The 27866-nt window shown below is 45.9% G+C and overlaps 1 protein-coding gene across 5 annotated transcripts; it reads left to right on the top strand.

The window, feature by feature from the left end:
- The first annotated feature begins 395 nt into the window (after positions 1-395).
- On the top strand, positions 396-27618 carry BEST2 (bestrophin 2). Of its 5 annotated transcripts, none has more exons than XM_083482232.1 (10): positions 396-1051; positions 16854-17035; positions 18150-18244; positions 19264-19497; positions 20419-20573; positions 22187-22264; positions 23151-23303; positions 23606-23686; positions 24414-24568; positions 26480-27618. In XM_083482232.1, exons 1-10 carry the CDS (start codon positions 971-973, stop codon positions 27090-27092), a joined length of 1827 nt encoding a protein of 608 aa, XP_083338358.1. In that variant the 5' UTR covers positions 396-970; the 3' UTR covers positions 27093-27618. The 5 variants fall into 5 exon arrangements, with proteins under 5 accessions (XP_083338358.1, XP_083338362.1, XP_083338361.1 ...); XM_083482236.1 differs by lacking the exon at positions 396-1051 and adding an exon at positions 1078-1097; XM_083482235.1 differs by lacking the exon at positions 396-1051 and adding an exon at positions 6997-7233.
- Positions 27619-27866: the final 248 nt, after the last annotated feature.

A 27866-nucleotide genomic window follows, 5' to 3' on the forward strand; every position in this document is an offset into this window, starting at 1 on the left:
CAGAGTAAATTGATTACCAGATAAGTAAAAGCTTTTCAACTCTGCATCTCAACATTCTAGGAATTTTAAAAAATCACAACATGTAGAGGCAGCTGAATTCTTTGGTACTCTTGAGTCTTTCGTGGGAAATGGCATATGTGGGTACATCGACTGTGCTGCACCGACTTTGTATTTTGTGTGGTTTTCAAAATGCCAGGGAATTAGGAACCTGGTGCAGGTGTTTAGAATTTTTTAGTTTTAATTTATGTAAAAGCATTTCTAAACCAATTAAATATTTTAAAAATCTCTAAGCAGTATACAAAAATCCAACATTAAAAGTGTGTAAACCAGTATTATAAAAAAGGATACCTATTTTAATTAGGCCTATTATTCATTTTCTGGCTCCCTTTTTTATTAATCAGGGTATGACAGTGAAATTGGAAGGTCTAGAGAGAGTCCCAGTTTCCCCACAGAACCTCAGCAGCAGCATCTGGTTCTCTCTGCCTTTATTTTCTTTGCCTGTGGGAGGGATAAGCATAGAAGCACTTTTCATTGACAGTGTCTCAGCTTTGTAATTGTAAGAATTGTGGAACAAATGCTTGTTGCACAGCTAATACATGAAAAAATAGCTTGTAGAATGAGAGTTACGGTTACTGAATAAACCCAAAGTCTCTCTGGATGGCAGGATCTGCCTAACCAGCCCAGTCAGAGCAGCCCTGCACTTCAGATTGTGCCACAGGGCTTCCTTTGCTCCCCCCACGTGCCCCCCGCAATTGGCTATTGGGAGGAGGGTTGGCATAACCCACAGAACAGCCCATGGGGGGCAGAGAGGAGACTGTTCCATCTGGCAAACTGCAATGCTTGTGCAGACAGAACAGCTGGAAGAGCATGTCAAAAACACCGCCGAAATCCTTGCAGGTCTTTCAGTCCTACTGTAAACCAAGGCATGAATGAATTCGCAATTCTGCGCAGTACTTGAGGGCTGCATCACATGCAGTCTGGAGAGATTAACAGTTTGTATGAAGGCGGAGTCCTAGAAGCATGTAATTTACTGAGTACAGCACTTGGTCTGGTGAGTGAAAACAACTTTAATCTTCTGGGAAATAAAAGTTTGAAAAGTAGGGTTGTACCATAGCTCAGAGGTAGACTGCATGATTAGCTTGCTTGCATAAGGTCCCTAGTTAAACCTGGCATGCCCATTTAGAAGGATCAGGCAGCTGATGATGGGAAAGACCTCTTGCCTAAAGACCCTGGAGAGTCACTGCCAGTCAGAGTGGGCAATATTTAGCTAGGTGAGCAAATAGTTTGACCTGGTTCAAGGCAGCTTCCTTGGTGGAATATGTTGGCTATAATGTCAATTGCATATTAGCACAAGTGTGTCTAGTTTACTGTTCTACCAAGACACAGTTTACATGTTTTCCTCCATATATATACTAAGAACTAATGTGAAGTTGCGTCTCCAAGAAGGTATATGGACCCTTCCACAACTGCACATTCTTAAAACAGTAGGGTGTTAAAGTGAGCAGGCAGACGATGTACATAAACTCTCAGGTTTCCATACCTTGAAAGGTAGCTGGCCAGAGTTTGGCAGAGGAGCTGGACTGTTAGAGTCTTCTTATGTTTGATATTTCAGGGCTATATTTTTCCTGAATTTAAGACAGAATAGGGAGGTGGGGAACCTACAATGTCACCCAATGCTGTCATGATTTGTTGTTGTTTGCTGTTTAGCCGTTTAGTCGTGTCCGACACTTCGTGACCCCATGGACCAGAGCACGCCAGGCACTCCTGTCTTCCACTGCCTCCCGCAGTTTGGTCAAACTCAGTAGCTTCGAGAACACTGTCCAACAACGAGGCAGAAAACTACAAAAGGAGTAGTAGCTTGATATTGGATATTAAAGGCATGCCATTTTGGCATGCAAGCTAGTATGTCTCTGGGGCAGGATACTCTAGCCAGTCTTCCATAAATCATACATCCTATCCAAAGTAGAAACGTTTCTCAAATGTTTTAGTAATGTAAACATTTCAAGCATGAGGTAATTCAGTTGACTTGTGTTTTCATAACATCCTGGCTAACTGACTTTCGTTTACTAATGTCCCAATAACCATTAACGACTTGATGCGGGATACAGACCTGCCCTTTTTTGCTCCTGCCCCATTCTTGCCAGAGGACTGAAATGGGATCATCATTTATAGCAAGGACACCAGTAATATATTTTTAAATGACAGCCAGCCAGCTTTTGCTTCTGCCAACAGGATCTCACTGGGAGCCCCAGCCAAGGATAGGAGCTGAGTAGGAGTGAGATGCAAGTCCTTGTTCTAGAGTGTGGTATTAAGTTAAAAAGTGGGTGTCACTGAGATATACCTTTTGTTTGTTTTCCTGCTTTGGATCTAACTGGGAAGTCCAGATGTTTAGAAAGCCTTGTGTTTTTTCCACAACCTACTAAGAATTCCACTTCCCTACACTGTTGAAATAGGTGCTGGAGAAAGGCTTGGAGGCGTCAGTGAATCCAGGGGGCTGCCTTATACCTTTGGTCAAACTCTAGCTTAGTATTGTCCACACTGAATGGCAGCAGCTCTCCAGGATTTTTAGGCTGTGAATCTTTTCCAGTCCTATCTGGAGGTGCCGAATCTGAGACCTTCTGTGTCAAAGCAGATGCTCCCCCACTGCGCTACAGCCCTTCCCCATAAAACTTCCAGGAGGCTGGAGTATTCAAGTTTCAGTCTGGGTGAAAATGTAGGTAAAATAGCACCAGCCACTGTAGCATTTGTGGGGTAAGATATATTGGTCTGTCTGTTCTGTAGAATGCTTACGGACGGAACTGTCCTGCTTGAAGTCTTGAGGCTGATACTCCTTTTCTGTAGCCTTCTAGTTTCCACATCTGGATAGGGAGCTGGCTCTTAAAACCTCCTGGTTCTCAAGCTCACTTTAAAGCAGTCAAGGCATACTCAGTCCAGAAATATCCCCCTCCCCCAAAAGGGTAGAACCTAGGGATGAAACATTCTACCCCAACACTGGAAAAAGTGCTGGGCTTCTGGCAACAACAGAAGGGCTCAAAATCTAGATACATAGCACCCACTCTCCTGCCCTTGCCTCTATATTTCATCTTCTAAAAATGTGTTCAAATCATATCTTGCATAGTCTCCAGAATCACCTGTCTGATTGGGTTGCTTTTTTAAAACCCACTTAAGCCAGTGTGGTGTAGTGGTTAAGAGCAGTGGACTCATAATCTGGTGAACCGGGTTCGTGTCTCCGCTCCTCCACATGCAGCTGCTGGGTGACCTTGGGCTAGTCACACTTCTCTGAAGTCTCTCAGCCCCACTCACCTCACAGAGTGTTTGTTGTGGGGGAGGAAGGGAAAGGAGAATGTTAGCCGCTTTGAGACTCCTTTGGGTAGTGATAAAGCACGGTATCAAATCCAAACTCTTCTTCTTATGAAGCTAACAAATTTGCTAGTTATACAGCAGGATCTGAAACTTTATAAAAGTGGACTTAGAAGTATTCCTTTATGACACATTGAAGAATGTACAAATTTGTGTGGGTCCCAAAGTGTAGAAAAAAGTATTTCTGAAATGGGAGACTAAGGAAGTGGATTCCTTTGGAATTGCTTTTATCTTCTTGCTCTCTTGCATAAGTAAAAGCAGCTGTTCCTATTTTTAATCTGGCAAATGCTAGATAATGATAATATGCATCGGCAGGTGAACAAGGACAATTTTTTTAAGGGTTGTTTTTAAACCTCAAAGCCCAGGGGGTAAGCCTCCCTCCCTCCCTCCCTTCTTGGGTAACCACAATGTTTGGCAGCGGCTGCAGATTCATTTCTTTCCCCCTTCAGTACTGCGTGCCAGCTTAGCCTTGTTCCTTCCCCACCCTCTCCCGGAACTGGCTGCCATTAGTATGTGAACCACATTATGAAACATAGCGTCTTGTAGGTGTGTGCAACGGCTTTATATGTGTGTTGTTCAGCTCAGACGGATGCCCGGGGTGGTGGTGGTGGCAGCAGCAGCATTATGTAAGCTGCTCCTTTGGTTCTGTCTAGAACTCGGCGTCTGCCCCAGCAAGAGGTTGGGGAGCTCATTAGCACCAGCTGCTTAGCCAAGCGACCCAAAACATCCCAGCATGGCCACAGCTGTACTCTGAGAGGGAAATGCTGCCTTCCATCAGGCAAACACACTACAGATTTGTCAATGACCACACTGCAGGGTGTGTGTGTGTGTGTGTGTGTGTGTGTGTGTGTGTGTGCCTGCCTGCCTGCCTGCCTGTCTGTCTCTGTCTCTGTGTGTATGGCTTAGGTGAACAAACATGTTGACTCCTAAACCTGAGGCTCAACATTCTTGAGCATCTTCATAGTTGGAGCCAACTGTGGTTTTAATTGTTAAATAAGATGGTTATATATGTTATGTAACTATACTGATAGCATCATTCAAACTCCCCACCACCACCACCACTGTGGGAAAATGAGTGACTTTCCCATTATTTATTGTTAATTTCCTTCATCCTTCCCCCACCCAAAAATATGCAGAACAATACAACCCACAAAAAAACTAGAGCTGTTTCTTTTCCATAAAAAGCCAGGGTTGAATTGTGAAGACCTCCGTTTTGGATTCCTGCTTGAGCATGTGGTGTTGGGCAAATCACTGTATCTCTGCCAAACCTCCCTCAAAGTGTTCTGACGATGAAATGGGAATAATTCCATCTCCTCAGATTTTTGGAAGAAGTCTAGGATTACATGTGTGATGATAAATGTATAATATAATCAGTAGCTCCTGTCCCTCATGTTGTCTTTCTTCAAACAAAATTTGATTTTGGATACACCAAGTGATGTGTCCCACACCTTGTAAAAACAGCAGGTGAGGATCTTTAACTTCCATCTGCAGAAATTTTAAACAGGCAAGTCTTGAAGCCTTGTCTCAAAATAATATGCAAAGATGTAAGATTTTATCAGAATAATTGGCCTGAGTTCATTATTTGGGGACTCCTTTATTACTTTTCTCTGAAACATGTTCTCTGGTCGTTTGGCATGGTAGCCTTTGAAACAGAGTGAGAAGCCTGTTGCCCTCCTGTTACTGAAACCTCCATTCCTGTCGGCCCCAGCCAGGCCAGGCCAGGGATGGTGGGAGTTGTAGTCCAGCAACAGCTGGAGGCCATCAGGCTTCTTCCCACAGTTGCTTTAGAATTTAATCAGTGACAAATATATGGTAAGTACAGACCACAAGTCTTGAAGGAATTCTGCTGAGGACACTTAAAAGTGGTGTAACTCCCAGCGTTCATGACTGGAATTTTGAACATGAAATGCACATGGCAGCTTTCTTAGAATTTATAGTTGGGGTATTTTGTTAAACACAGAAAGAAAAGCAAATTTTATGCATAGGCACCAGTCAGCCATCCTATTCTGCTACCTAGAAACCTGGTTGAAGTTAGTGCCAAGCCAGAGAGTGGTGATACATTGAAGGCAATTATTGAGCTGGTGCAGGTTCATTGGGGTGTAAGGGGTCATTCAAGTAACCTTGTCTTAAACTGTTCATAACTTTAAACTTTAGAGATATAGTGGTACCTTGGTTTATGAACTTAATCCGTTCCTGAAGTCTGTTCTTAAACCAAATTCATTCTTAAACCCATGCGTGCTTTCCCTAATGAGTTCTCCCGCCGCTGGTGCCCTTCCACCATTCGGATTCCGTTCTTAGGCCAAGGTAAAGTTCGCAAACCGAGACACTACTTCCAGTTTTGCGGAGTTCGTAAACTGAATCATTTGTAAACAGGACTGTTCTTAAACCAAGGTACCACTGTACAAATGGGTGGCCATTGTAGCTGATGCAGAATTGCTGCTAGGCCCCAGAAATATTTCAGCAACTGGGATTTTGCACATGCTGAAGTATGTACAGTATATGTATATAATTTGCCTAAACTACTAAAAGGCACTAGTGACTGTTGTTGTCTGCAATTCCATTGATAATACTGAGTCCAATATGCATATGGTTCTTCAGCCCTCTCTAAAATCAGTTTCAAAACTCCATCCAAAGAAGCAATCTTCCCAAGCAACTTTACTTTGTTCATACCAGGATTAAGTTTCCACTAGTTTCCTTTCATTCATCCTGGAACTGTTCCCAGGTATATGTTCATCATTTCCACTGCATCCCTGGAATTAATTGATGGAAACAAGCAGTAGAGCTTTGTGTTCTGCATTCAGTGACACCTTTGTCCAAAGCTCCAAATAATTTCACCCAACAGTTTACTTTAAATTAGAAGTGACAAACCTGTGGCTCTCCAAATGTTGTTAGACTCCAACTCGCATTGGCTGCAGCCAGTGGTCAACAGCCAGCAACAGGTGGATGGCCTCAGGTTAGCTTCTGATGTAAAAAGTTTGAAAGTACGGGACACAGGCTGGAAGTTGGGGGCAGTTTGGAGTAAAGCAATAGTTCTAATATAAAATGCAAAGCAAGAAGCAATTACAGATCGTCACAAAGTGTAGAAAAAAACACCACAATATATCAAAGGCAGGCTAAAATTGATCACTAGTTCATTAATCTACAAAAGGGAGTGAAAAATATTTGAACAGGAGAAGAAAGTACCGTAAGTTATTTCATTCGTGTTCTGTAGAAAAAAATGGTTTGTAATATCCCGTATCTGTGTTAAAGTTTCATATTCTAAACCTATTTGTCTTGGACCCTGAAACCATGCTATAATTGAATAGGCAATGCATTCTTTATCCAGATGTACACTCTGCTAATATGGACGTGTCATTGAGAGTATCAGAACTGGGCTTCAACAATGGTCCTTCCAGCACAGAAATCTGTATTGGGCTGCCATCTGGATAATGCAGATTCAATAACTGAACAGACAGCGCCACAACACATAAGCACACACACCCATAGGCATTTCCACACACATAATTGTACATATGTTCACACAAACACACACTGTTGATAGGTTGTGATGTTGCCTAGTTTCAGGCTCATCAAGGACAAGTCACGTGAGGATTCAAACAGATCTGGTGATGACAGAAGAGAGCATCTTATTGTGAAATGGAAAACCTTGGCACTTAACCTGAGATCGACTCCAAGCAATGTTTTGCTGCAGGACGAGAGTGGGCTAACAAGCTAGAACAGGCAGCCCAAAGCCAAAACTGCTGACTTAGATGGCAAACTTTGGCTGAGAAAAAAATCAGTGGTAGAGCACCTGCCTTGAATGCAGAAGATGCCTGGGACCTCCACATAGGGCTGGGAGAGAACCTCGTTTGAAACCCTGGACAGCTACCACCAGTAAGTGTAGACGATACTGAGCTGGGTGGACCAATGGTCTGATTCAGGATAAAGCAGTTCCCTATGTTGCCATCATTTATGTAGTACACTGGCTGAACTCTAACCCCAAAGTTTACACAGATCAAGGTATAGGAGCCTAGTAATGGATGATGTCAAGCAAAATCTTATCTTGTCCTAGTGGTTGTAACTGCAGGTGCTGTGTAAAAACCCACCCACTACTTTCTACTTCCACTCACTCACTCACTCGCTCACTCACTCTGTATTGTTCTTGATATGACTTCTGACTTGCCAGGAAAAGCCTGTACAGTTGAGTGCCTAGCAGAACTAAGCCAGGGCCGGGCAGAAGGCAGATTTCAGCAAGTCTCTCTGACTCTCAATTGTCTAACAATAGCAACCATTAAAAAGCTGTTGTGCTTCAAATTAGGTTTCCTGTAAGAATTGGGGAACATCAGGAGTGGATTTTTGTTTGAAGGCACTTTGAGCTTGATTCCAGTACTGATCACAAAGTATTAAGTTTGCACTTGCCTCTGAGTGCCCCTCCATATTACCTGTTTATTGAATATTTATCCCAATTTGCTTGTGCAAGCTGACACAGGTGAAACCGCATCCTAGCTTTACCTAGTGTTCCTTCTGATTTGTTTGTCAGGAAGCACAGTTATACGATAATGAGCATTTGTCTTGCATTCATTCTGACTTGCTTATGGAGTGTTTATACATCTTCCTGTTAGTCATTTGTTCATCCCACACTTTCCAATGCATTTTCTTGTCAATTTTACAAAACTTAATAAGTTATATTCCTTTTTAAAGTTGATATATTGCACTAAGGCAACAGAGTCCTTTAACCCACTAACCACATAAATCTAAAGTTGCAGCATGGATATGAATCATTCCCATGAAAAAGTGACAGTGTGGAAGCACCCAAATTGGTGGGCTTCAGGGTTCCTGGAGAAACCAGTAGATTCTGCAAGCTTGAAGCCTGCCCACCCCTTGTGTAACCCACCAAGACTTGGGCTGTGTACACACTCATGTTTACTCTGCATCCAGTGTGTTCCTACCATTGGTTTGTGAAGCATTGTACACACAACATTAGTCACAATCCGTATCTATCCTTTATCTATCATGATGTTACTTAGGAAACAGTGCATTTTGATGTATCTCCCTGCAAACCAGCTTTTATCTCAATTCAGAAAAGAGGGGGACCTAGCTGCATTTTAAGCCGGTAACATGAACATGTCCTAAACAATATAAGTGGATTTTACCCTTGTCCTTCTCTCCTAATTTTCTTTGTAATTCTTGCCAGATAGTTCTCCTTTTATTGGTTCTCTCCTAGCACAGTTCTTTCTTACTGTGGGTTAGAAATACATGCAATGGACTCGTTATAAGCATCTTTAGAATCTTGCATGCATTTTTTTAAGGTCAAATCCTAGTACCCAGCCTCAAAAATGAAAGGTTGTCATGCTGGCTTGATCACTTAAAAGAGTACTTATCTGGAGTTTGCATCCACTTAGCAGCTAGGGTTGGGCTCTAGCAGGTATCTGCCCAATTTATAGTACACCCAGCTTAAGCAGCATAGGTTCTCACAGCAGACGGAAAGCAGGAGTCGCTGCATGCAGAGGCATCTCTAGGAGTTTCTACAAGGTTTGGAATGGACTCTGGGGTTTGCATTGGGTTCAAGGGGGGCTGCAGGGTAGTAGGAAGGGTCTGGGCTGCTGCTTACTGTTGCCTAGATAGATATGGATGCTGAATTGTGGCACTTAAGTGGTAGGTCTTGATCAAATAGCAGGTGCAGCTGGGAGTGTCACAATCATGTCTAGAAAGTAATGGACTGACGGTGAGATGCAAGGAAAAGAGAATTCACTTTAGATTGCTGCAAATGCAAGCTCTAACTCACCTGTGGGGGAATTTTGCATCTTCCTGACCAAGCCAACCACTCCCTCTATGCTTCAGTTCCTTGTTTTCAAAACGGGAATAACAGTGATTTATCACTAACGGTAGAAGAGAATAAATAAGGATTTCAGATACTGTGAATTACACTTCCCTATAGGCCAGTGGAAACTAATGTGGTGTTCTACAGGTGTTGTAAACTCCAAATCCCAGTGGTCGGGGATTATGAAAGTGAACAACTTCTGGAGGCACCATGTTAACTACCCTTAGTTAGTCCCTAGAATCCCAGGGAAAGGCTTGCTGTGATCCTCCTCCTCCTCAGCCTGGTGTGCAGTGGCCTCCTGCCCTCTTGCCAACAGAGAACTCAGGCAACAGGGAGCCACGTCCAAAGTGTGGCTTCATGCAGGCAGCCATGCTTTTCTTGCTTTGTCCCTCTTTCCAGGCTCTCACCCATAGCATCTTGCTTCTCAAAGGGGCTATTTGTGGGCAGCATGGGTGGGTGCCAGCTCCTTATACAAGTATGTGGTGTGTTTGTCATCAGTACAAGCTGGGTAGAAATACGATTTAATATGGTGGATTGATTACCACCAAGGAGCGTGGTTGGTTGCAGCTCTGTATCCAGCAGCTGGTCAGGGAGAAGGCAGAAATTGTGGTTTCCTCGATCATCCCTTTCTAATCACAAGGTACGCACACCCTCCATTTTAGAGCTGAGGAAAGAACTCAGCCTTTCATGTGTGTAGACCCTGGCAGTTCCTCAGTTTGAGACGGGTGGGGGAAAGAAAAGTTATCCTTCCCTTTCTCTCTCTCTCTCCCCGCTCAACTAGTTTCTTCTGCATCAAGGCTGTTTGCTTGGTTCATCCCTGTTCCAGAAGGCAAACCCTGTGGGTGTTGACTTGTCAAACACTGGAAGAGAACTAGGCCCGGTGAGGAGAGTGGTTCCATCAGGTTTCCAGAGAAGAAGGGCTGTTTTGTTTGTTTTTTAGTGTGTGTGTTTTTAAGGATTTGGATTCAGCACAGGATTTCTTGAAGAGGTGCAAGAGCTAGCAAAGTAAGAAGCTGCACAGAAGGGAGCAGGTCCTGAATATCACAAATTCATGTACCAAACTCATAATTAGGCTGCAGTTCCCAAGCCAAGCCTTGAAGGCACACATTAGTTTTGGATATTTGGTATGGTGTGCGTTTTAAAATTGTAACCTGCATTGAGCCCTTGGGGTGGGTAGGCTAGAAAAACAAATGATGACTAATCAGACTCCTGACTCCTGTCCTGACAAGGAGCCCCCACTTTCTGTACATGAGCTCTTATCTTTAGGTTCCTTTGGCCAAACTTGGCCCTCCAGATGTTTTGGGACTACAACTCCCATCATCCCTAGCTAACAGAACCAGTGGTCAGAGATGATGGGAAATGTAGTCCCAAAACATCTGGAGGGCCAGGTTTGGCCATTCCTGGTTACAGCATTGTGTTTGGTTTGTTTCTGTGCTCAGTGGTAAGTGCTAGTCATTGGACCAGGGAATTTAAAGCATCACCCGCTTGAATTTGTTCAACCAGTGAGATCCTCAGCAGAGACGCTGCACCATGTCCTGCCACCATCCCGGGAGGGGGGGCAGGTTGGATGGGTGGATAACATAGGGCAAGGCCTTTTGGGGAGGCCTTAGCGCAGCACCCAGGCTTTAGAGCTCCCTCCTCCAGGACACCCCTCTCATTTTTGTGTAGGACACTTTCTGCCCACCTCTCTACAAATTCCCTACTGAAATAAACCCTTTTTCTTCTCACAAGCTTGGGTGATGCTCCAATGCTCTTGCTAATGCTGCAATGCCTATATACATGCTTATATGGGAATACGGTAAATTTAATTTAACTCATTTGGACTCATTTCTGAGCAGGCACATGTAGAGTTATGCTGCAAGGGCTTCCAAACCTTCCCTTTTTGTTTCCCAACCTTTCACATTTTACCGTTCATCTGCCCTTCTTCTGCTTCTACATTATTTCAATCACTTTCCTGGACTGTTCTATCTCAGGTCCTTTGAGTTGCCATGCTGCATGTTACATTTACTTCCTTTCCCCTGACAATTAGGAGGGAATGCAACTGCAAGCACCCTTCAGCCAGCCCAGCCTCTCACCCCTCCCATCTCACCCCTCCCTCCAGCTTCTGATGCCAAGCAATCAAAGAAGAGTCTACCTTTAGGAGAGATGTAAAAGGTCAGCACAGAGGCACTTAGGTATTTAGAAACCTGTGGGGGCTGTCAGAGCAGCCTTCTCTTCTCTTCTCTTCACCTTGCCTAAGAGCTGCTTCCCAGGTGGAATTTGGGGATAATTGCTAAGGGATTCTGTGCTCTTTGGATTGCTTCTCCCCTGCAATTGCCCTCACTGAGGGCGAAGCCAAATCAGCTGATAACCTTTTGCACAGGTTAGTGTTAAAACCGGTTAAATTGTGCCCTGCTCCTGCATCCACTTTCCGTTCTGCTTGTGAAATTTTGGTTTCATGGATGTTGCAAAACTGTGTCTTCTTTAACTATTCTTTCCTATGAAAACAGACAATCAGAAATGTTTTGCTTACAGTGAGATCTGCTTTGTGGTGTAGTTTGCCTGCATGAAGGTCTGGAAAGGAGAAGCGGAACTTGCTTTCTCCTTCTTAAAGACTAGTATGTGATCAAGGTGACAGAAAACCAGAGGTGTTTTGCCCCAATGAATTGTTTGGAGGTGTAGGCTTTCTCTGTCATTGCAGTCCGCCAAACAGAAATCTGGTCCGAAATCCTATCTCATCAATGGACTTGCTAGATAACCATGAGTGTCATCCTCTCTCCGCCCTTAGCTGGCTATTCATACAATGAAATATTTATAGCCACCTCTGGGATGTTGTGATGAATGAAATAATAAAAGCCACCCTATAAATGGGCAGGCATAATTTAATCAAGATTGTACTGTAATCTTTTTTAAAAATTTAGAAATATGAAAGTAGATAGAATAACTACCCTGGACTGGTAGGGGTGTAAATGATGATTTGCAACCCAATTCTATACATGAGAAGTGCAATCATATATTTACAGTGCAATCTTAAATATGCCTATACAGAAAATCCTTGTTAAATGTTTATAGGATTACTGCCTTATAACTTGTGTTTTAATAAGTAATTATTTAATCAGTTCTGCGGCATCTTGGAGTCTCTCACATAGCCCCCTGTTGTTCGTGCTATAACAGACTTAGCACAGGTACCCCACAGGGCTTTGTTCAGTAAATTATGACTCTTTTGTAACAATATGGGAACATGTATAAACTTTGTCCCAGGTGGACAGACCTTTGTAACAGAAGCCAGGCATTAACAGCTGTAATCCTTTAACAGTTGCTTTTAATGTTATGTAACAGCAAACTGGTTAATAAACTAAACTTTTTATTTAAAACCTGAATGTGTTGAAACTGGGTGTGGGAATCTGAACTTTTAAAAAGATGGTTACTAGGGTGGATAGAGGGTCGAGGCTCTGCTACTGGCTTTGCGAGGAGACTTTCAGGGAAGCAAAGAGAGACTAATAGTTCCTTAGCAGGAACATGTCTTAAAAAAAAATGACTTCCCACAATTGTGGGTCTTTTTTTAACGCTATGTATGTGTGATTAGACTAAATGTGACCCACCTAGAGAAGGAACTGGCAAACCACTCCAGTATTTTGCCAAGAAAACTCCATGGACATAAAAAAGGAGAAGCTTTGAGAAGAAAGTGAGAGTTTCCAAGGCATGCTCTGGTTCATGGGGTCACAACTAAACAACAATGTGTGATCACGTTTTTAAAAATATGTGCATTGCATATCAATTTGGATCTCCCATTCTCTGATGCTCTATACAGAACTCTTACCTGCAGCTAGGATGCTGTTTTCACTCTGATTCGAGTCCTAGAATCATCTGGAGTCTCTTCTCCTGAGAAAGTTTTGGGACTCCAACATGATTGCTTGACAAGCAAGCCTGTTGGCTGAAGTGCTACCTCAGTTCCAGCTCTAAGTACTTAAGGGCCATCTCATCTTCTAAAAGTAGTGTTTTGGCTCGAAGACACTTTTCTCCCACACATAGTTATACTGTATTCTCCTTCACACACCCCTCCTTATTTTTCTTCTTCTTCCCCCTGGTAGTTGCTCTGCTTGCACGGAAAGTCAAACAAAATATTTGGGCATTTGTTGTCAGCCGAACCTCTGTCAGTGGTCACAGCCAGCCTTAGATCTTGGAAGGGGGGGGGAGGGGCTCCCAGCATTACTCATTAATGAAAGAGCTCATTTAGATAGCCTGGGAAGTGGGTCTCTTTCAAAGGCCTTGCCTAGCATTGTTAAGCCAGGAGAGTTTGATTGCAGTTTGCACAGCGGGGGATTTGATTTCTCAATTCACCTTGGAAAAATAAGCAGCAGCAAAGAATCTCTCAATGGAATGCACCAGATTAAAAATTGTTACTAGGCCATGCCTGGTGAGGATATGCCACTAACTGGATTACGGTGTGGGTGGGTGTTTGGGAATGGTTGGCCTCCATTAAAGTACATTTTGGCAAGCCCTTAATGGTCGAGTGGACTGTTGTGCAATCTCCAAGGAGTGACTAGTTTCCCCAGGAAATAAAGCAAAGAGGCAAATCCTCTAATCTAATGTTGCCCACCACCCCAGTCTCCAAGCAGTGCAACATCCCAGGCACTTACCCAGAGTTCAGTTTCCTTGGAATGAGGGATAGCAGAGACTTTGGTGTCTTTATGATATATGGTTTATTTACTCATATATACAACCTGAGCCTATGTTGGAGGAGCTCATAGTATTAATACCCCAAGAGGGTCATGCTTTTCCCATAGCCACTGCCTTGGATCCCAGCAGAAATCAGGCAAGGCTCTGTCTCTCAGCTGCCCAGCCTGCTTCCTCCTCCTAGCTTCTAGCTCACACACACAGCTCTGACTTTTGTCTTTCTAACTAACAGACAGTTAAGGGAGGGGGCCTCACCCATCTTCTATCTGGCACAGAGCCATTTCCTTTGCTGCCTTTAGGACCCATTAAAAAGGTAAAGGTACCCCTGACCATTAGGTCCAGTTGTGGCTGACCTCTGGGGTTGTGTGTTCATCTCGCTCTATAGGTCGAGGGAGCCAGCGTTTGTCCGCAAACAGCTTCTGGGTCATGTGGCCAGCATGACTAATCCAGTTCTGGTGAACCAGACAGCACATAGAAACGCAGTTGTATCTTCCTGCCAGAGCAGTACCTATTTATCTACTTGCACTTTGACGTGCTTTCAAACTGCTAGGTTGGCAGGAGCAGGGACTGAGCAACGAGAGCTCACCCCGTTGCAGGGATTCAAACCTCCAACCTTCTGATCGGCAAGTCCTAGGCTCTGTGGTTTAGACCACTGCGCCACCCGTGTCCCTTTAGGACCCATTACCAAGGGCCATTACCCATAAACTTGTCCAGCTATTCCAGCATTTAGATCCTTGTTGGATTCAAGAATTAGAAGGGATTCAGGCATACAGACTACCCCCCTCAAAAAAACCAAGAACGTGTCACAACAATTAAATACTTAACCCGAGGTACCACTGTACTGAGTCAAACCCATTGGCCCATCTAGCTTAATAGTGTCTACACTATTGACTGGGGAGTGACTCCCCAATATTTCTAACCAGCAGTCTTTCCCAGCCTTACATGAAGATTCCCGGGATTGAATCTGGGATCTTCCACACATGCTCTGTCACTGAACAACAGCCCTTTCCTTATATCTGTGGAAACTACAGCAAACGCCTTTGAGAGGTACTACGACTCAAAGCCTTTGCATAAGATTTGCTTGACTGCAGCTTATTTTATGAGATGTAACACTGTTATTGGCAAAAACTCATACTACAATAAGCCATGCAAGATACTTAAATCAATTTAGAGGATTTCTTAGAAGCATGCTGACCCACTACCAGCTACCTGCACACTTGATCCCTCTGATCTGAAGCAGAAGCTGAAAAATTGGCAGGGTCCCCACAGTCAAAACAAGGGTCTGTTATGGAAGACTTCACAGTTATACACTTTTTGTGTGTATAGCTGTACTGCTTTCCGTTCATTCAGCCGAGCCCTAATCATACAACCAGGACTGTGGGAAACTTTTCATCAAACACTCCTAAAGTTTCAGTATTCTCAAAGTCCTGCAACAAGTGAAGGTAGCTTTGTTGACCCATAAGAAAGAAATTAAAAATCTATTAGGGCAATAGATTTCTTAGGCAAACCAAAATGTCACAGAACATTGTGCAAACTTTACCATTTAGCCAGAGAACTCAAAGGCTGACCACTGTGTTGTGGCATATCAGATATAGCCCTAATATGGATCTTGGGACATTCAATATAATAACGTTTAATATAATAACTACTTACTTTGTAACTTGGTAATCTGCTCTTTGAAGGGAATGTTTAGTGTTGTAGCAACGCATTACAGCAATTACAGTTATATTTCGACTGTGAAAGTTCTCAAACTCTAAAATGGAGATCATTCCAGTATTTACACTGTTGTGCAGGAGGGCTGGAATAATACAAAACGTTTGAGAGTCAGTTGATAGCAGGCATAGGCAAACTTGGCCCTCCAGATGTTTTGGGACTACAACTCCCATCATCCCTAGCTAACAGGTCCAGTGGTCAGGGGTGGTAGGAGTTGTAGTCACAAAACATCTGGAGGGCTGAGTTTGCCTATGCCTGGTTTAGAGGGTAGGTATGCTAGTCATGCTGGCCACATGACCCGGAAGCTGTATGCCGGCTCCCTTGGCCAATAAAGCGAGATGAGCGCCAGAGTCGGCCACGACTGGACCTAATGGATAGGGATCCCTTTACATATACTTTATGCTACATGCAGTATGTTTTGTTGTGCAAATTTTGAGGCAGCACCTGGCTCCTACCACGGTCACCCAACCATGGAATAGAAGCTTTCTACACACACACACACACACACACACACAGAGAGAGAGAGAGAGAGAGAGAGAGAGAGAGAGAGAGAGAGAGAGAATCCACAGGAGATAAAAGTTCCCTTTTGTCAGTAGTGCTGTCAAGCAGTGGCGTAGCGTGGGTTGTCAGCACCCGGGGCAAGGCAAGTAATTTGCGCCCCCTAACCCGTGGATTTGCGCCCCCTAACCCTAACCCCCAGATGTTGTGCCCGGTGCGGCCGGCCCCCCCTGCACCCCCCACGCTACGCCACTGCTGTCAAGGCAGCACACTGAGGTGGATGTCTAGAGCTTCACACAGCAGAATGAAGGGGACCTCCCCCTGCCCTAGTGCAGCACGTCCAGTTTACCACGTTTTGAAGTAAATCAAGTAGTACACATTATCATCTAAAAGCCCCATGCACACACACAAGAACATTAAGGCCAAAGTCTAAGATTACCCAACTGCACCACTACCTTTTGTGAAGAACATACAAGATTGATGACCCCCTTATCTGTGGGAAGGAGTGCTGGATGAAGAGGGAGCTCATGCATGATCTCACTCCTGGGGTTGTTGAAGCACCCATAAGCTTTCTACAAGGCAAGCTGTGAGGCTACATATGTACAATGCATTTAAAGCACATGACATCCCCCCAAGAATCCTGGGAACTGTAGCTTATCACCCACAGAGCTACAATTCCTCACACCCTTATCAAACTACGGTTCCCAGGATTCTGAGGGGGGGGTATTGCTTTAAATATATGGTGTGTTCGCAGCCAAAGATAGTGCTGCTGGTGTAGATATTTGAAATGATTTAAACTCTAATTCTGCTCCTCCCCACACTGCAGACCCACTGTGTCTCTGTGCCTGGCTGTACCATGACTGTCACCTACACAGCCCGCGTAGCCAACGCTCGCTTCGGTGGCTTCTACAAACTACTGACCCTCTGGCGTGGAAGCATCTACAAGTTGCTCTACAAGGAGTTCTTGGTCTTCTCTCTTTCGTACCTGGGACTTAGTGTTACATATCGGTAAGTCAGAACATGGAAGAACAGTCTCATATCTACCCTAAATGACCTTTGGTGTGTCAAACCCGTGCCACCAAAATTCAGGGCTCTTCAAATAGTTATCACTTGGATCCACTCTCTAGAAATACACTAATTTCCCAAGAGAAGGCATAGTTTTCCCTTAGTGGTGTCTTTAAATTAGAAACCTCATAGAAGAATTGTTTGTTCAGGAGCATGCCTTTATTTGGCAGGATGGAGGACAGTGATTGGCATTTTGATTGGCAACCTGTTTTGGTGGGGTTTTTTTTTAAATTTTGCACAGCCCTTGTAACAAACTTGGTCTAACCAGCCATAGTTGAAACTTAACACACTGGAGTGGGATGGGCAGGACATATATAAATATTGCATTGCCCAGCCTCACCCCCTTTCACAACTGTAATTATGCAGTAGAACCCACTCTTTCTGGGTTCTGCTGGCTGCACGCTTCCTCCTCTCCAAGTTCAAATTGCACTTCTCCACTTCTCAACCCCAGATCAGGGTGACTGATTTTGCTACTTTTGAAACCCTTGCTTAGTTTTGGGCATTTTGCTATCCTGCTGACGACTAGAGAGGACCTCCTGTGAGCAGCAGATCTGGAGTGGCACCAATTCAACTTGCAGTTTGGGCAGTCACCTTATCACACACACCACTCACTTATAGCAGAAGTGTGTTTGTGTATATATATATATATGTGTGTGTGTGTATGATATACAACCACCCATTTTTGTGAGTCAGCCTAGCTCTTTGCATATATTATGTATGATACAGAAGTCCTCAGCTCACAGCAGTTGTGTGATTCTAGCACTCTAGTGCAGTCTTTGCCAACCTGGTTGTCCCCATATGTTTAAGACCAGCTGGAGCTGATGGAAGTTGCAGACTCCAAATGTTTTGGAGACAATCAGGTTGGCAAAGGTTGTATAAAGTTGCCGCAGGATTTACGTCCTGTTTTTTAAAACAGCCCTCACTTGCCCTTCAGAATGCATTTAGATTCTCCCTTTACAAGAGTGCAAGCAGGTGGCTCTCAGCAAATGTGCTGCCAACCCCTTTGGGAAATATGCATCCTTCTTAATCCTTCTCTCATTCTTATTCCCACCTCTAGCTTCGTCTTAAATGAGAATCAGAAAAGGGACTTCGAAAAGGTGGTGATTTACTGTGACAACTATGCCAATCTCATCCCTGTCTCCTTTGTCCTGGGTGAGATGCTTGAACGCCAGCTCCTTTCCTAAAGGAGCACATGCTCTTTCCTTATCCATGTGCCCATCACAACGCTGGCTTCCAGGGCACAACCTTCATCCATGCCTAATCCAATTTACTGCTTGCCCTTTGCGTACTGCAAGGGTGTCAGACTATAATACAGGCTCATTTTTTAAGCATTAGAAATGCTTCTGGTTTAGACTTGGGCGTGATAGGACCCCCCCCCCAGTCTATCAAATCAACAGTATGGTGATAATAGGGTATTATGGACTTTAATTACTTCATCTGGAAACTGGGTAGAGTATGGGTGACTTGTGCATGTTATACTCAGCAGCTAACTTCCACAATTAGGCCTGGTGGAGTTCAGAGCTTTTTGGAAGCCAGGAAGAGCTGCCCAGGACACTCCATGTCCTTGATCCTAAACATATTGGCAATGAGAGAAAGGAACTCTGCACGTGCTCAGAGTAATGTCATGTGTACTGGCAGCAAGCAAACTCCCTTCTCTGAGCAGTAGTCCTTATATGTAGCCAAAATGGCACCACCCATACACAGAAAAGGGGGGGGGGTATCAAGCAGGCATGCGGAAGTATAGAAAGAAAATCTCAGAGGAGGGGACATCCCAAAATGGCCCAGTGAAGATTGAGCATGCCCAGTGGGTATTGAATGCTGAGGGGGATCTAAAAAAAGCACAGTGGGCATGGAATGCTGTCTGCCTGTTGTGGGGTATTTTTTTGGGTGGGGATATAAGAAAATCAGTGGGGGGAATAGAATGGAGGGACTGGAAAGCTGAACAGAGGCATTCCATACTGTAGTGTTTTGTGGCCAGTTTCTCTTGCATTTACTGTTTAATGTTACCAAAACCAAGCTCTGTCTTTCATAATGTGTGGGCAGGGGGCGTCCTCAATCCTGGTTCAAGTGAAGCATTCCTGTTTTATCTCAGAGTGAGGCTGCCTGACTTAGCAGCATGTCATGGGTTAGAATTCTAATGCAATCCCTCCCCATCTCCTGGGTTCATTTAGGGTTCTATGTGACACTGGTGGTGAACCGCTGGTGGAGTCAGTACACCTGCATGCCTATGCCAGACCGCCTGATGTGTGCCATCTCTGGGAACGTGCACGGCACTGACGAGAAGGGGCGCCTTTACCGGCGAACTCTCATGCGGTACTGCAGCCTTTCTGCCGTCTTGATTCTTCGCTCAGTCAGCATCGCTGTGTTCAAGCGTTTCCCCACCATAGACCATGTGGTGGAGGCAGGTGAGTGCAGAAGGGAGACCTTCCTTCCCACTAAGCCAGTGGTTTTCAACCAGTGTGCCGTGGCACCCTGGGGTGCCTTGAATGATGGTCAAGGGTGCCGTGGGCAACACTGGCCTCCCTCCCTCCCTCTTTCCTTCCCTCCCTCTTCTCATGCCCTCTTGCATTTCTGCCTCCCAAAGGCTTGCACAGCTGTTTATTGCAGCAGCCCTGGTTATAATCTCAGGCGCATGGTGCCTCTGGGGCTGGCCAGGGGATGCTCTCCAGGCCCCTGTGGGGCAATGGGAGGAGGCACCTCTCTTTGGGGCAGAGGGGGCAGCTCAGAGACCAGGGACGGCAGCAGCAGCTGCCCAGAGGACACCCAAGGAGACGGGAGAGGAGGCTGTGGGAACCCTCCACAAGAGAAGGTGTTTGAAAAAGGATGAGAGGCTGCCAGCTCTGCAGGCAAGGGGTGACATAACTGGGCTCCTGAGCCCCACAGGGGAGCCGCAGAAAGAATGTAGTTGCTCAAGGGAGCTGTGGACTCAAAAAAGTTGAAAGCCTCTGCACTAAGCTTATAAAGCTTATAAGGATGAGGGAAAGCCTGCAAGAGGTAGGTGTCCCCCTGCCCTTGCCCATTTGTTAGAATGAAATTGGGAAATTTTAAAGTTGTGGGGTTTTTTTTAAGCAATGCTAGGCATAACTTTTAATCTAGAATATGTCATTTCGGAATGCCACGATTATGCAGCATATAAAGTGGACCGCCTGTAAGCAGAGCATATTGCATTTAGTGTGAGTTTTACTACATATCTTGTGTCCTTCTTCAAGGCTTCTTCAAAAGCCTATAGCCTTTCAGAGTGCAGTTCTTCAGTATAAGATTGCACTCTGGACCTTCTAAATAGAGTATTATGGCATTGGCTGCATAACCTCTATTGCATCTAACAGGGTTCATGACTCGTGAGGAGCGCAAGAAATACGAGAACCTGAACACTTCCTACAACAGATACTGGGTGCCCTGTGTCTGGTTTACCAACTTAGCTGCACAGGCACGCAAAGAAGGCCGCATACGGGATAACTGTGCTCTCAAGTTACTCATGGAGGTGAGGTGGAAAATCCTTGTCCTCCAGACTATAGATGTAATAGTTATTCTGTATTTATACCTTTCACACCTGAGGTGTGTGTTTTCAGGGCCCATCCTATTCCTGTGATCATAATATGCTTTAACTGTTTTTAATTTTAAGCTGTTCACCTGCGAGTCAAGGTGAACATATAAATTTGATGATGATGATGATGATAGGAGCACCTCCAGAACAAGATCCTTTAGTGCAAGGTTTCTTTTGTGACCCATGCTCCCTGTTAGCTTACATAAAAATCTTACCCTTCCTGTCAAGCCTGGTTCCTCTAATTGTTTTATTAAAATTTACAAATGGATTTCTATACTGGTGAGCTCAGTCACCTAAAAAAGAAAAAAAATCCAATAAGTGTTTAAGAGCAAACGTTACCAGTTTTAGCTATCATGTTTCGCAACAGGCAAAATAGAGGCTTGCATTGTGTATGTGGCAATATTGAATCATTTTGTTCTAATGTTTAATACTAGGCTATTGTGCAAGAGTAATATTTACTTGAATTTATAAAACTTACGCAAGATATAGTAGGTGTTGCATATGTGTGTGTATATATTTAAAAGAAGCTTGGTACGTGTACTGTGATTAGTCTCCAAGGTAATCCCTCACATGTACTGGGTGGAGATCTTGAGAACAGCTACCATTGCTGAATTTGGAATATGCCTTCATCATGTGGCAACTGGAAATAAGCACACACATGTCATTTCTGCTGCCAGGAAAAAAAAATGGCTAGGCTGTGTTCAGCTGAGGAGCAGGATAATATATGGGTGTTGTGATAGAGGCCACCTACTGAAACAACATCACTCATGTGACGAACTATGCCCCACACCACCCTAAAAATTAATGAGTTTTCTCACCAGGGGTGACTGTGGATATATAATTGGTTATTATTGCCTAAAGGATTTTCTGCATGAAGGGAAAATCCAGATTACATTTTAAGAAAAGGATGGGCTTGCATTTTGATGATGGTGGACATCTTGTGGACCCAGTGAAAAACATATGTGCATGAGCAGTACCAATTGCATAATAAACTTTCTTGTGACTGCAGCCTAAATTTCAGTTTATTGGCCTTCGCTCAGCCCATTACCAATTCAAGACACCAGTTCAGCACTTTCACTGCTTCATGTGACTCAGGTGAAAATTAGACTAGAGTTGGGTGTCATCTGCATATTGATGACACCCCACTCATAATCTTCATATGACCTCTCCCAATAGCTTCATACAGATGGTGAAAAGCATGGTATACAAGGTGGAATTCTTGGGGACCTTACAACATAAATGCCATGGGGTCTCCCAGCATCACTTTCTGGAAGTGGCCTTCCAAGCAGGAGTGGAACCACTGGGACATCATATTTCCAGTCCCCAACCCTAATACCATATTCAGAAGGATACCATAGTCAATGGTATCAAAGGTCCAGGAGAAATTAGCAGGGTCGCATTCCTTCTGTTCTTCTCCCAGCATAGATCATCCATCAGGACAACCAAAGCCGTTTTTGAGCTGAAACCAGGTCTGAAGATGGACTGAAAAGTTCTAGTTAGGCAGAAGTTTCAGTGCTTAGCCCTTAGAGATGGCTGTTTTATTCTTTCAGGAACTGAACCTTTTTCGTGGAAACTGCAGCATGCTCTACCACTATGATTGGATCAGTGTACCACTAGTCTACACTCAGGTGAGTTAAGGACCCAAAGCAGTCAGCAAGCCCAACTACATCCATTTGGGCTCATATGATGAACCACCTGCTTCCAAACGTTGGTAGTTATTTCACCCAAAGGCATGCATAGAGTCAAAAGCACTGAAGCCACTGAACAAGCACATCATATATCAGGGAATTTGCATCCCAGCTAAGTTTCACACAGCCCAACATGGCATGTCTAGCCCAGCGGTTAGCCCAGCCCCACCCCAGAAAATTCATCACACCATGAAGCAAGCCTTATATGTAGAGCAGCAATGCACAGATCCTAATGTTATATGAGGACAGCTGAGGTTTGGCTATTCTAAAGCACATTTTGAGGATCTCATGCTAGATTAATCCAGAGCAGCCTCTAGTTGTGTGCTTACAATCACTATTTCAAGGAATGTACTCAGGATCATTAAAACAAAAACAAAAACCCAGTTATCTGGCTTTGACGCACACTAAACGCCTTTCTATAGTCACATTTAGGGTGATTAAAGAGGAATAACATGTTTCTTCTCCTTCAGTATGTTTATATGGGAAGTAGTGGTACTAAGTCACACTAGCAACTGAGTATGGTGTGAAGGATCTTAACTCATTCATATCTATTCAAGAATAAAAAGCTGCTGAAAATTAGAAACTCTACCCTATTTAATACAAACATACATTAGGACAAGGTTGAACCTCTTATATTACTGCTGCTTAGCATCCCTGATTCCACGCACAGAGGATAAATTATTAGGGATTAAATCACAGATGAATTGTTTGGTCCTCAGTAAACAGCCTATAAGACTGAACTAGGGCTAAAAAACAGGGCTCCTAAATTCTGCAACTCACCCCCCTTCAGCCTCTCTACCTGCTTTTTCTTGCTCTGCTCTGACAGGTGGTTACCATTGCTGTGTACAGCTTCTTCGTTTCTTGTCTGATTGGGCGGCAGTTCCTTGACCCAGGCCAGGGCTACAAAGGACATGACCTGGATCTGTGGGTCCCTGTTTTCACCCTGCTGCAATTCTTCTTCTATGTTGGGTGGCTAAAGGTATGGCAGACAGGAGGTAGTTTAAGATGTGTAAGGACAGTCATTATGGGACACCTTCCTACAGATTGGAAAATAAATCAGGGGCAGAGGGATGGTCCATGAATCAGCTGCTGGGTGATTTAACAAGTGGAAGGAAGGAAGGAAGGAAGGAAGGAAGGAAGGAAGGAAGGAAGGAAGGAAGGAAGGAAGGAAGTTTAATACTGCACACCTTTGCCATGTCTGTTACCATATTGATGGCAACAAATAAGGAGGCTGGGCACATGTGTGCCCCTCTTTTTACTGTGCCTCCAAATATCTTACAGGTGGCTGAGCAGCTCATCAACCCTTTTGGGGAGGACGATGATGACTTTGAAACCAACCTGCTGATTGACAGGAATTTCCAGGTAACTCTGCCCTCCCCTTTTCTGCTGAATAAAGCAACACTTGTAAAACAGATCAAGGATGCTTCCAGACTTGGGCAACTTAGCAGCACCCGATTATTGCTTTTGTAGTTAACAGTGGGAATTGAATAGCAAATCAGCATTTAGACACCTAGTACGTGGGCATTCTGCCTTCCTCGTGGATTCAGATGTTGGAACAATATTTTTTATTATTGGTTAAACATTCCCTTGCCCTCACTGAACTCCCAATCATGTGAAGGATTACCTTCCAGTTGGAAATCTAAAACTAGGCCCTAAATGTCAGATTTCCATACTGGTGCTGGAGGAGACTCGAGTCCCATGGACTGCAAGAAAATCAAACCATTCTGAAGGAAATCAGCCCTGAGTGCTCACTGGAAGGACAGATCGTGAAGCTGAGGCTCCAATATTTTGGCCACCTCATGAGAAGACAAGACTCCCTGGAAAAGACCCTGATGTTGGGAAAGATGGAAGGCACAAGGAGAAGGGGACGACAGAGGACGAGATGGTTGGACAGTGTTCTCGAAGCTACCAGCATGAGTTTGACAAAACTGCGGGAGGCAGTGGAAGACAGAAGTGCCTGGTGTGCTCTGGTCCATGGGGTCATGAAGAGTCGGACATGACTAAACGACTAACCAACAAGCTTGCATACACCTAGGCTGGTATTCACTTACTTTGGTGGTGACTCCTGAAGTCCTCCCTTCCTTTGCAGGTCTCCATGATGGCAGTGGACGAGATGTATGGGGACCTGCCTCTTCTGGAGAAGGATCGGTACTGGGATGCCTCCAACCCCCGCGCCCCATATACTGCAGCCACCGTTTTCCTCTTGCAACAGCCGTCGTTCCAGGGTTCCACTTTTGATATGACGTAAGCCAAACTTCTCATTCTGTGGCAAGGCAAGGGAATGACAGTGGTCCTGGTTGGGTAGAGGGTTGGGGAGAGAAGGAGGGATTCCGTCGGTGGGAGCAGTTTTCAGTCCGTGAAACTGGAGCTTGCTTTCTCCTTTTGGCCATTCCTCCCTGCTCATTTGGGGTAGGGCGAGGGCTCTTCTTCCAGCCCCTGCTGGTTGCACAAATTCAGATCCCCATTTATACTACGCCAGTGTTTCCCAACCGGTGTTCCGCGGCACACTAGTGTGCCGTGAGACACCGGCTGGTGTGCCGTGGGAGGGAGGCGGGAGAGTCGGGCGCCTAGGAGAGAACAAAACCAAGTGAGCAGCGCGCGAGAGGGAAGCGACCCGAAAAAGAAGCGCGTTCGGAGTCCGGAGGCACTTTTGGGGCTGCGTACGAAGGGGGGGGGCACGGACGGCGGAAGGGGGCGGGGCGCGGTTGCAGAAACCCGCCAATGCTTCCACCTCATTGGGAAAGGGAAGGGGTTGGGCCACCTAAAACTCTCCGCCGGGGCCACATCCTGCCTCCCAGCCCCCTTTCCTCCACCCACGGAGGGAGGGATGTTTTTAACACCCCCCCCCGCTCACAACCCTTTGGTAGCGTTTCTCCAATCTGAGGCGAGCGCCCGCCGACGCCCCCTTCCCCTGCTCAGTTGCGCAAAAACCGAAGTCTCCTCCCTACCCCTTATTCCCTCAAACCCCGTTTCCATAAGGGGGGGGGAATAACCCCTTCCGTCGCGCGCAAAGCCCAGCTCCCTCCGCCCTTCGCGGTCTCCTCAGCACTTCAGCCAGCCGTTTACACTCTCGGAGCCACTGGGCAAAACTCGCTCTCAGAAGCGCGCACGCGCGGAGAGAAAGAGAGAGGGAAACAAAGTTAACTTGTGGGGAGAGAGAAAGAGCGAGCGGGAGCTAACTTGTGTCCAAAGGCAGATACAAAGTAGCCCCCCCCCCGCCCCGAAGGCGACCTCTCTTGCTCTGCTCCTCTGGGGTGGGGAAACCAACTCCACCACGCGGAGCAGCCCCGAGGCGGGGAATTTCGCCCCTTCGTAATGTATGCATGTAAATGAGGCGGGCGCAAGGGGTGGGCGCGGAGAGGAACTCGCGCCTCTGAGGCCGCCGCCTCCTTCTCCTCCTCCTCCGCCCCCCCCTCAAACCCAGGCGGCGGCGGCGGCAGGAGGCAGCAGCGGCAATAACAGAAGCAGCTGCGCTGACAACAACACGTGTTCGCTCGGGCACCATGGAATTCGAGGAGCTGGGGATTCGGGAGGAGTGCGGCGTGTTCGGGTGCATCGCCTCCGGCCTGTGGCCCACGGAGCTGGACGTGCCCCATGTGATCACGCTGGGGCTAGTGGGGCTGCAGCACAGGTAGGGGACACGGCGGTGGGGGGGGAGATGGTCTGGGGAAGCGGGGGGAGGGTGGGTTGCTTGCGAGACAGCGGAGGAGGAGGAGGCCGGCATGTCCGGGCAGCAGCAGCAACAGCAGCAGCAGCAACTCCCGGCGACGGCTCCTCCTCCGCCCGCTATCGCCGCCGCCTCAGCTGCCGCCGTCCCTCAGTCCCTCGCTCTGCTGCCTCCTCCCACCCCGGCAAGGGGAAGGGAAAAAACTTTCACTTTTGTGCGTCCCTCCCGGCGTGACGCTGCGCGCTGACGTCACGGGGCGGGGCTTTAATGGTGGTGTGCCGCGAGATTTTTTTCCGGTAAACAGGTGTGCCGTTGCCCAAAAACGTTTGGGAAACACTGTACTACGCCATAGATATCCCCTCTCATTCCAGAGCACTAGTGAGGTGTCTGAGGGCAATAGAGAAGATCTCTGCACCACAAAGCAAGCTCTTCTGCAACTTGTGGTGGTGAAGCTACTCCCTTTAACTACTCCCCTCCTCGATTTCCAGCCTAGCCAAGGAAGACATGCAGTTCCAGCCCCTAGAGGACATCGCAGAGGGCTATGAACACAGCCGCCACGTCCCTGCGCACCTCTTGAACCGCCTGCTATCCACAGCCCCTGCGCCTGGCGGCTTTGGACGTCGGCTGTCTCTGTTGAGGCGCAAGAACAGCTGTGTTTCCGAAGCATCCACTACCTACAGCTGCCTCTGCCAGGATACGCAGACCACGGACTGTACCTGTGGGCCTTCTGGGCAGTCTGTGCCCATCAACAGCATTCACTTCAACTCTGAGGGGGAGGGAGACCTTGGGTCTGATGTCACTGGCCTGGGCACTGAGACACAAAAGGACCTCTCTGAGGATCCCGCAGGCGAGCCCAGTGGCCCAGCTCAGACCTCGCTAGGCCATGACAGTGCTGTGGCCAACCCCCAGGATCCAGTGCCCCTTGTGGACATGTCTGTCCCTGCAGCAACAGATACCGACTCGTCTCAGCCTCTCCTAGACCACGGCTCTTCAGATGCCCCCTTCTTTCACAGCTCAAAGGAGGCCTCCAGCAAGGGTCTTCCGCCAGCCAATTACCCCCACTGGCTTCAGAGCCCTATCGAGGAGGAGAATGTGGCATAAGCTATTACTTCAGCCTCCACAGGGTTGAGTGGAGCCATTACGAAGGGTGGCCCATGGCACGGTTCAATCTGAGGCCTCAGGACAGGAAATCAGTGAAGACTGATAGTCCTTGCAGCTGCTAAAGGGAAATTTGAATTCGTGGCCCCTGCTAGACACCTGGTTTTTAATGACATTGTAATGTGGGGCCACTTCATAAGGAGTCAGGAGGATTCTGTTAATCAGGCCTCTATTTCTGTCCCCCCCTGCCCCCCCCATGTGTTCTTGACTTGCATCTGCAGCCCCTAACTGAACGTGCAGGGGCAATCATGGACACTGAGCTACTCCTGAAGGTACTATTCTGTCCTATATTTACCCAAAGCTGCAGCTGGTTATTGCATCTCATTCCTTTCTGTAATCATCAGATGCTGAACATGAAAGGAGGTAATCACTTCTGTGCTTACTACCCAAACGCCTCTGTGTGGATCTACTATGTTTTAAAATTCATGCTTTTATAGTATTTTATTAAATGGTATTTTGTGTAGAGTAATGTTTTGTGGCCTGCCCTTTAAACCTCCAATATATATGTCCAGTCATACCGAATACTATTAAGAGTTCTATAGGTCTAGAAGTGAATTCCAAGAGGCACAAATTAACTTGCCTGGATCAGACCAATGTTCTATCTGGCTGATTATATGTATGTTTTGCTGTTACATGTGAACCCAGCATCCTTCCTCAGCCACTCCACCGCTCCACCCAAAATACTCACCCAGCCAACAAACTGTACAAGGCAAGAGG

The sequence above is a fragment of the Podarcis liolepis genome, assembly GCF_965112155.1.
Source record: "Podarcis liolepis genome assembly, chromosome: 2".
In the NCBI taxonomy this organism is placed as follows: Eukaryota; Metazoa; Chordata; class Lepidosauria; order Squamata; family Lacertidae; genus Podarcis; species Podarcis liolepis.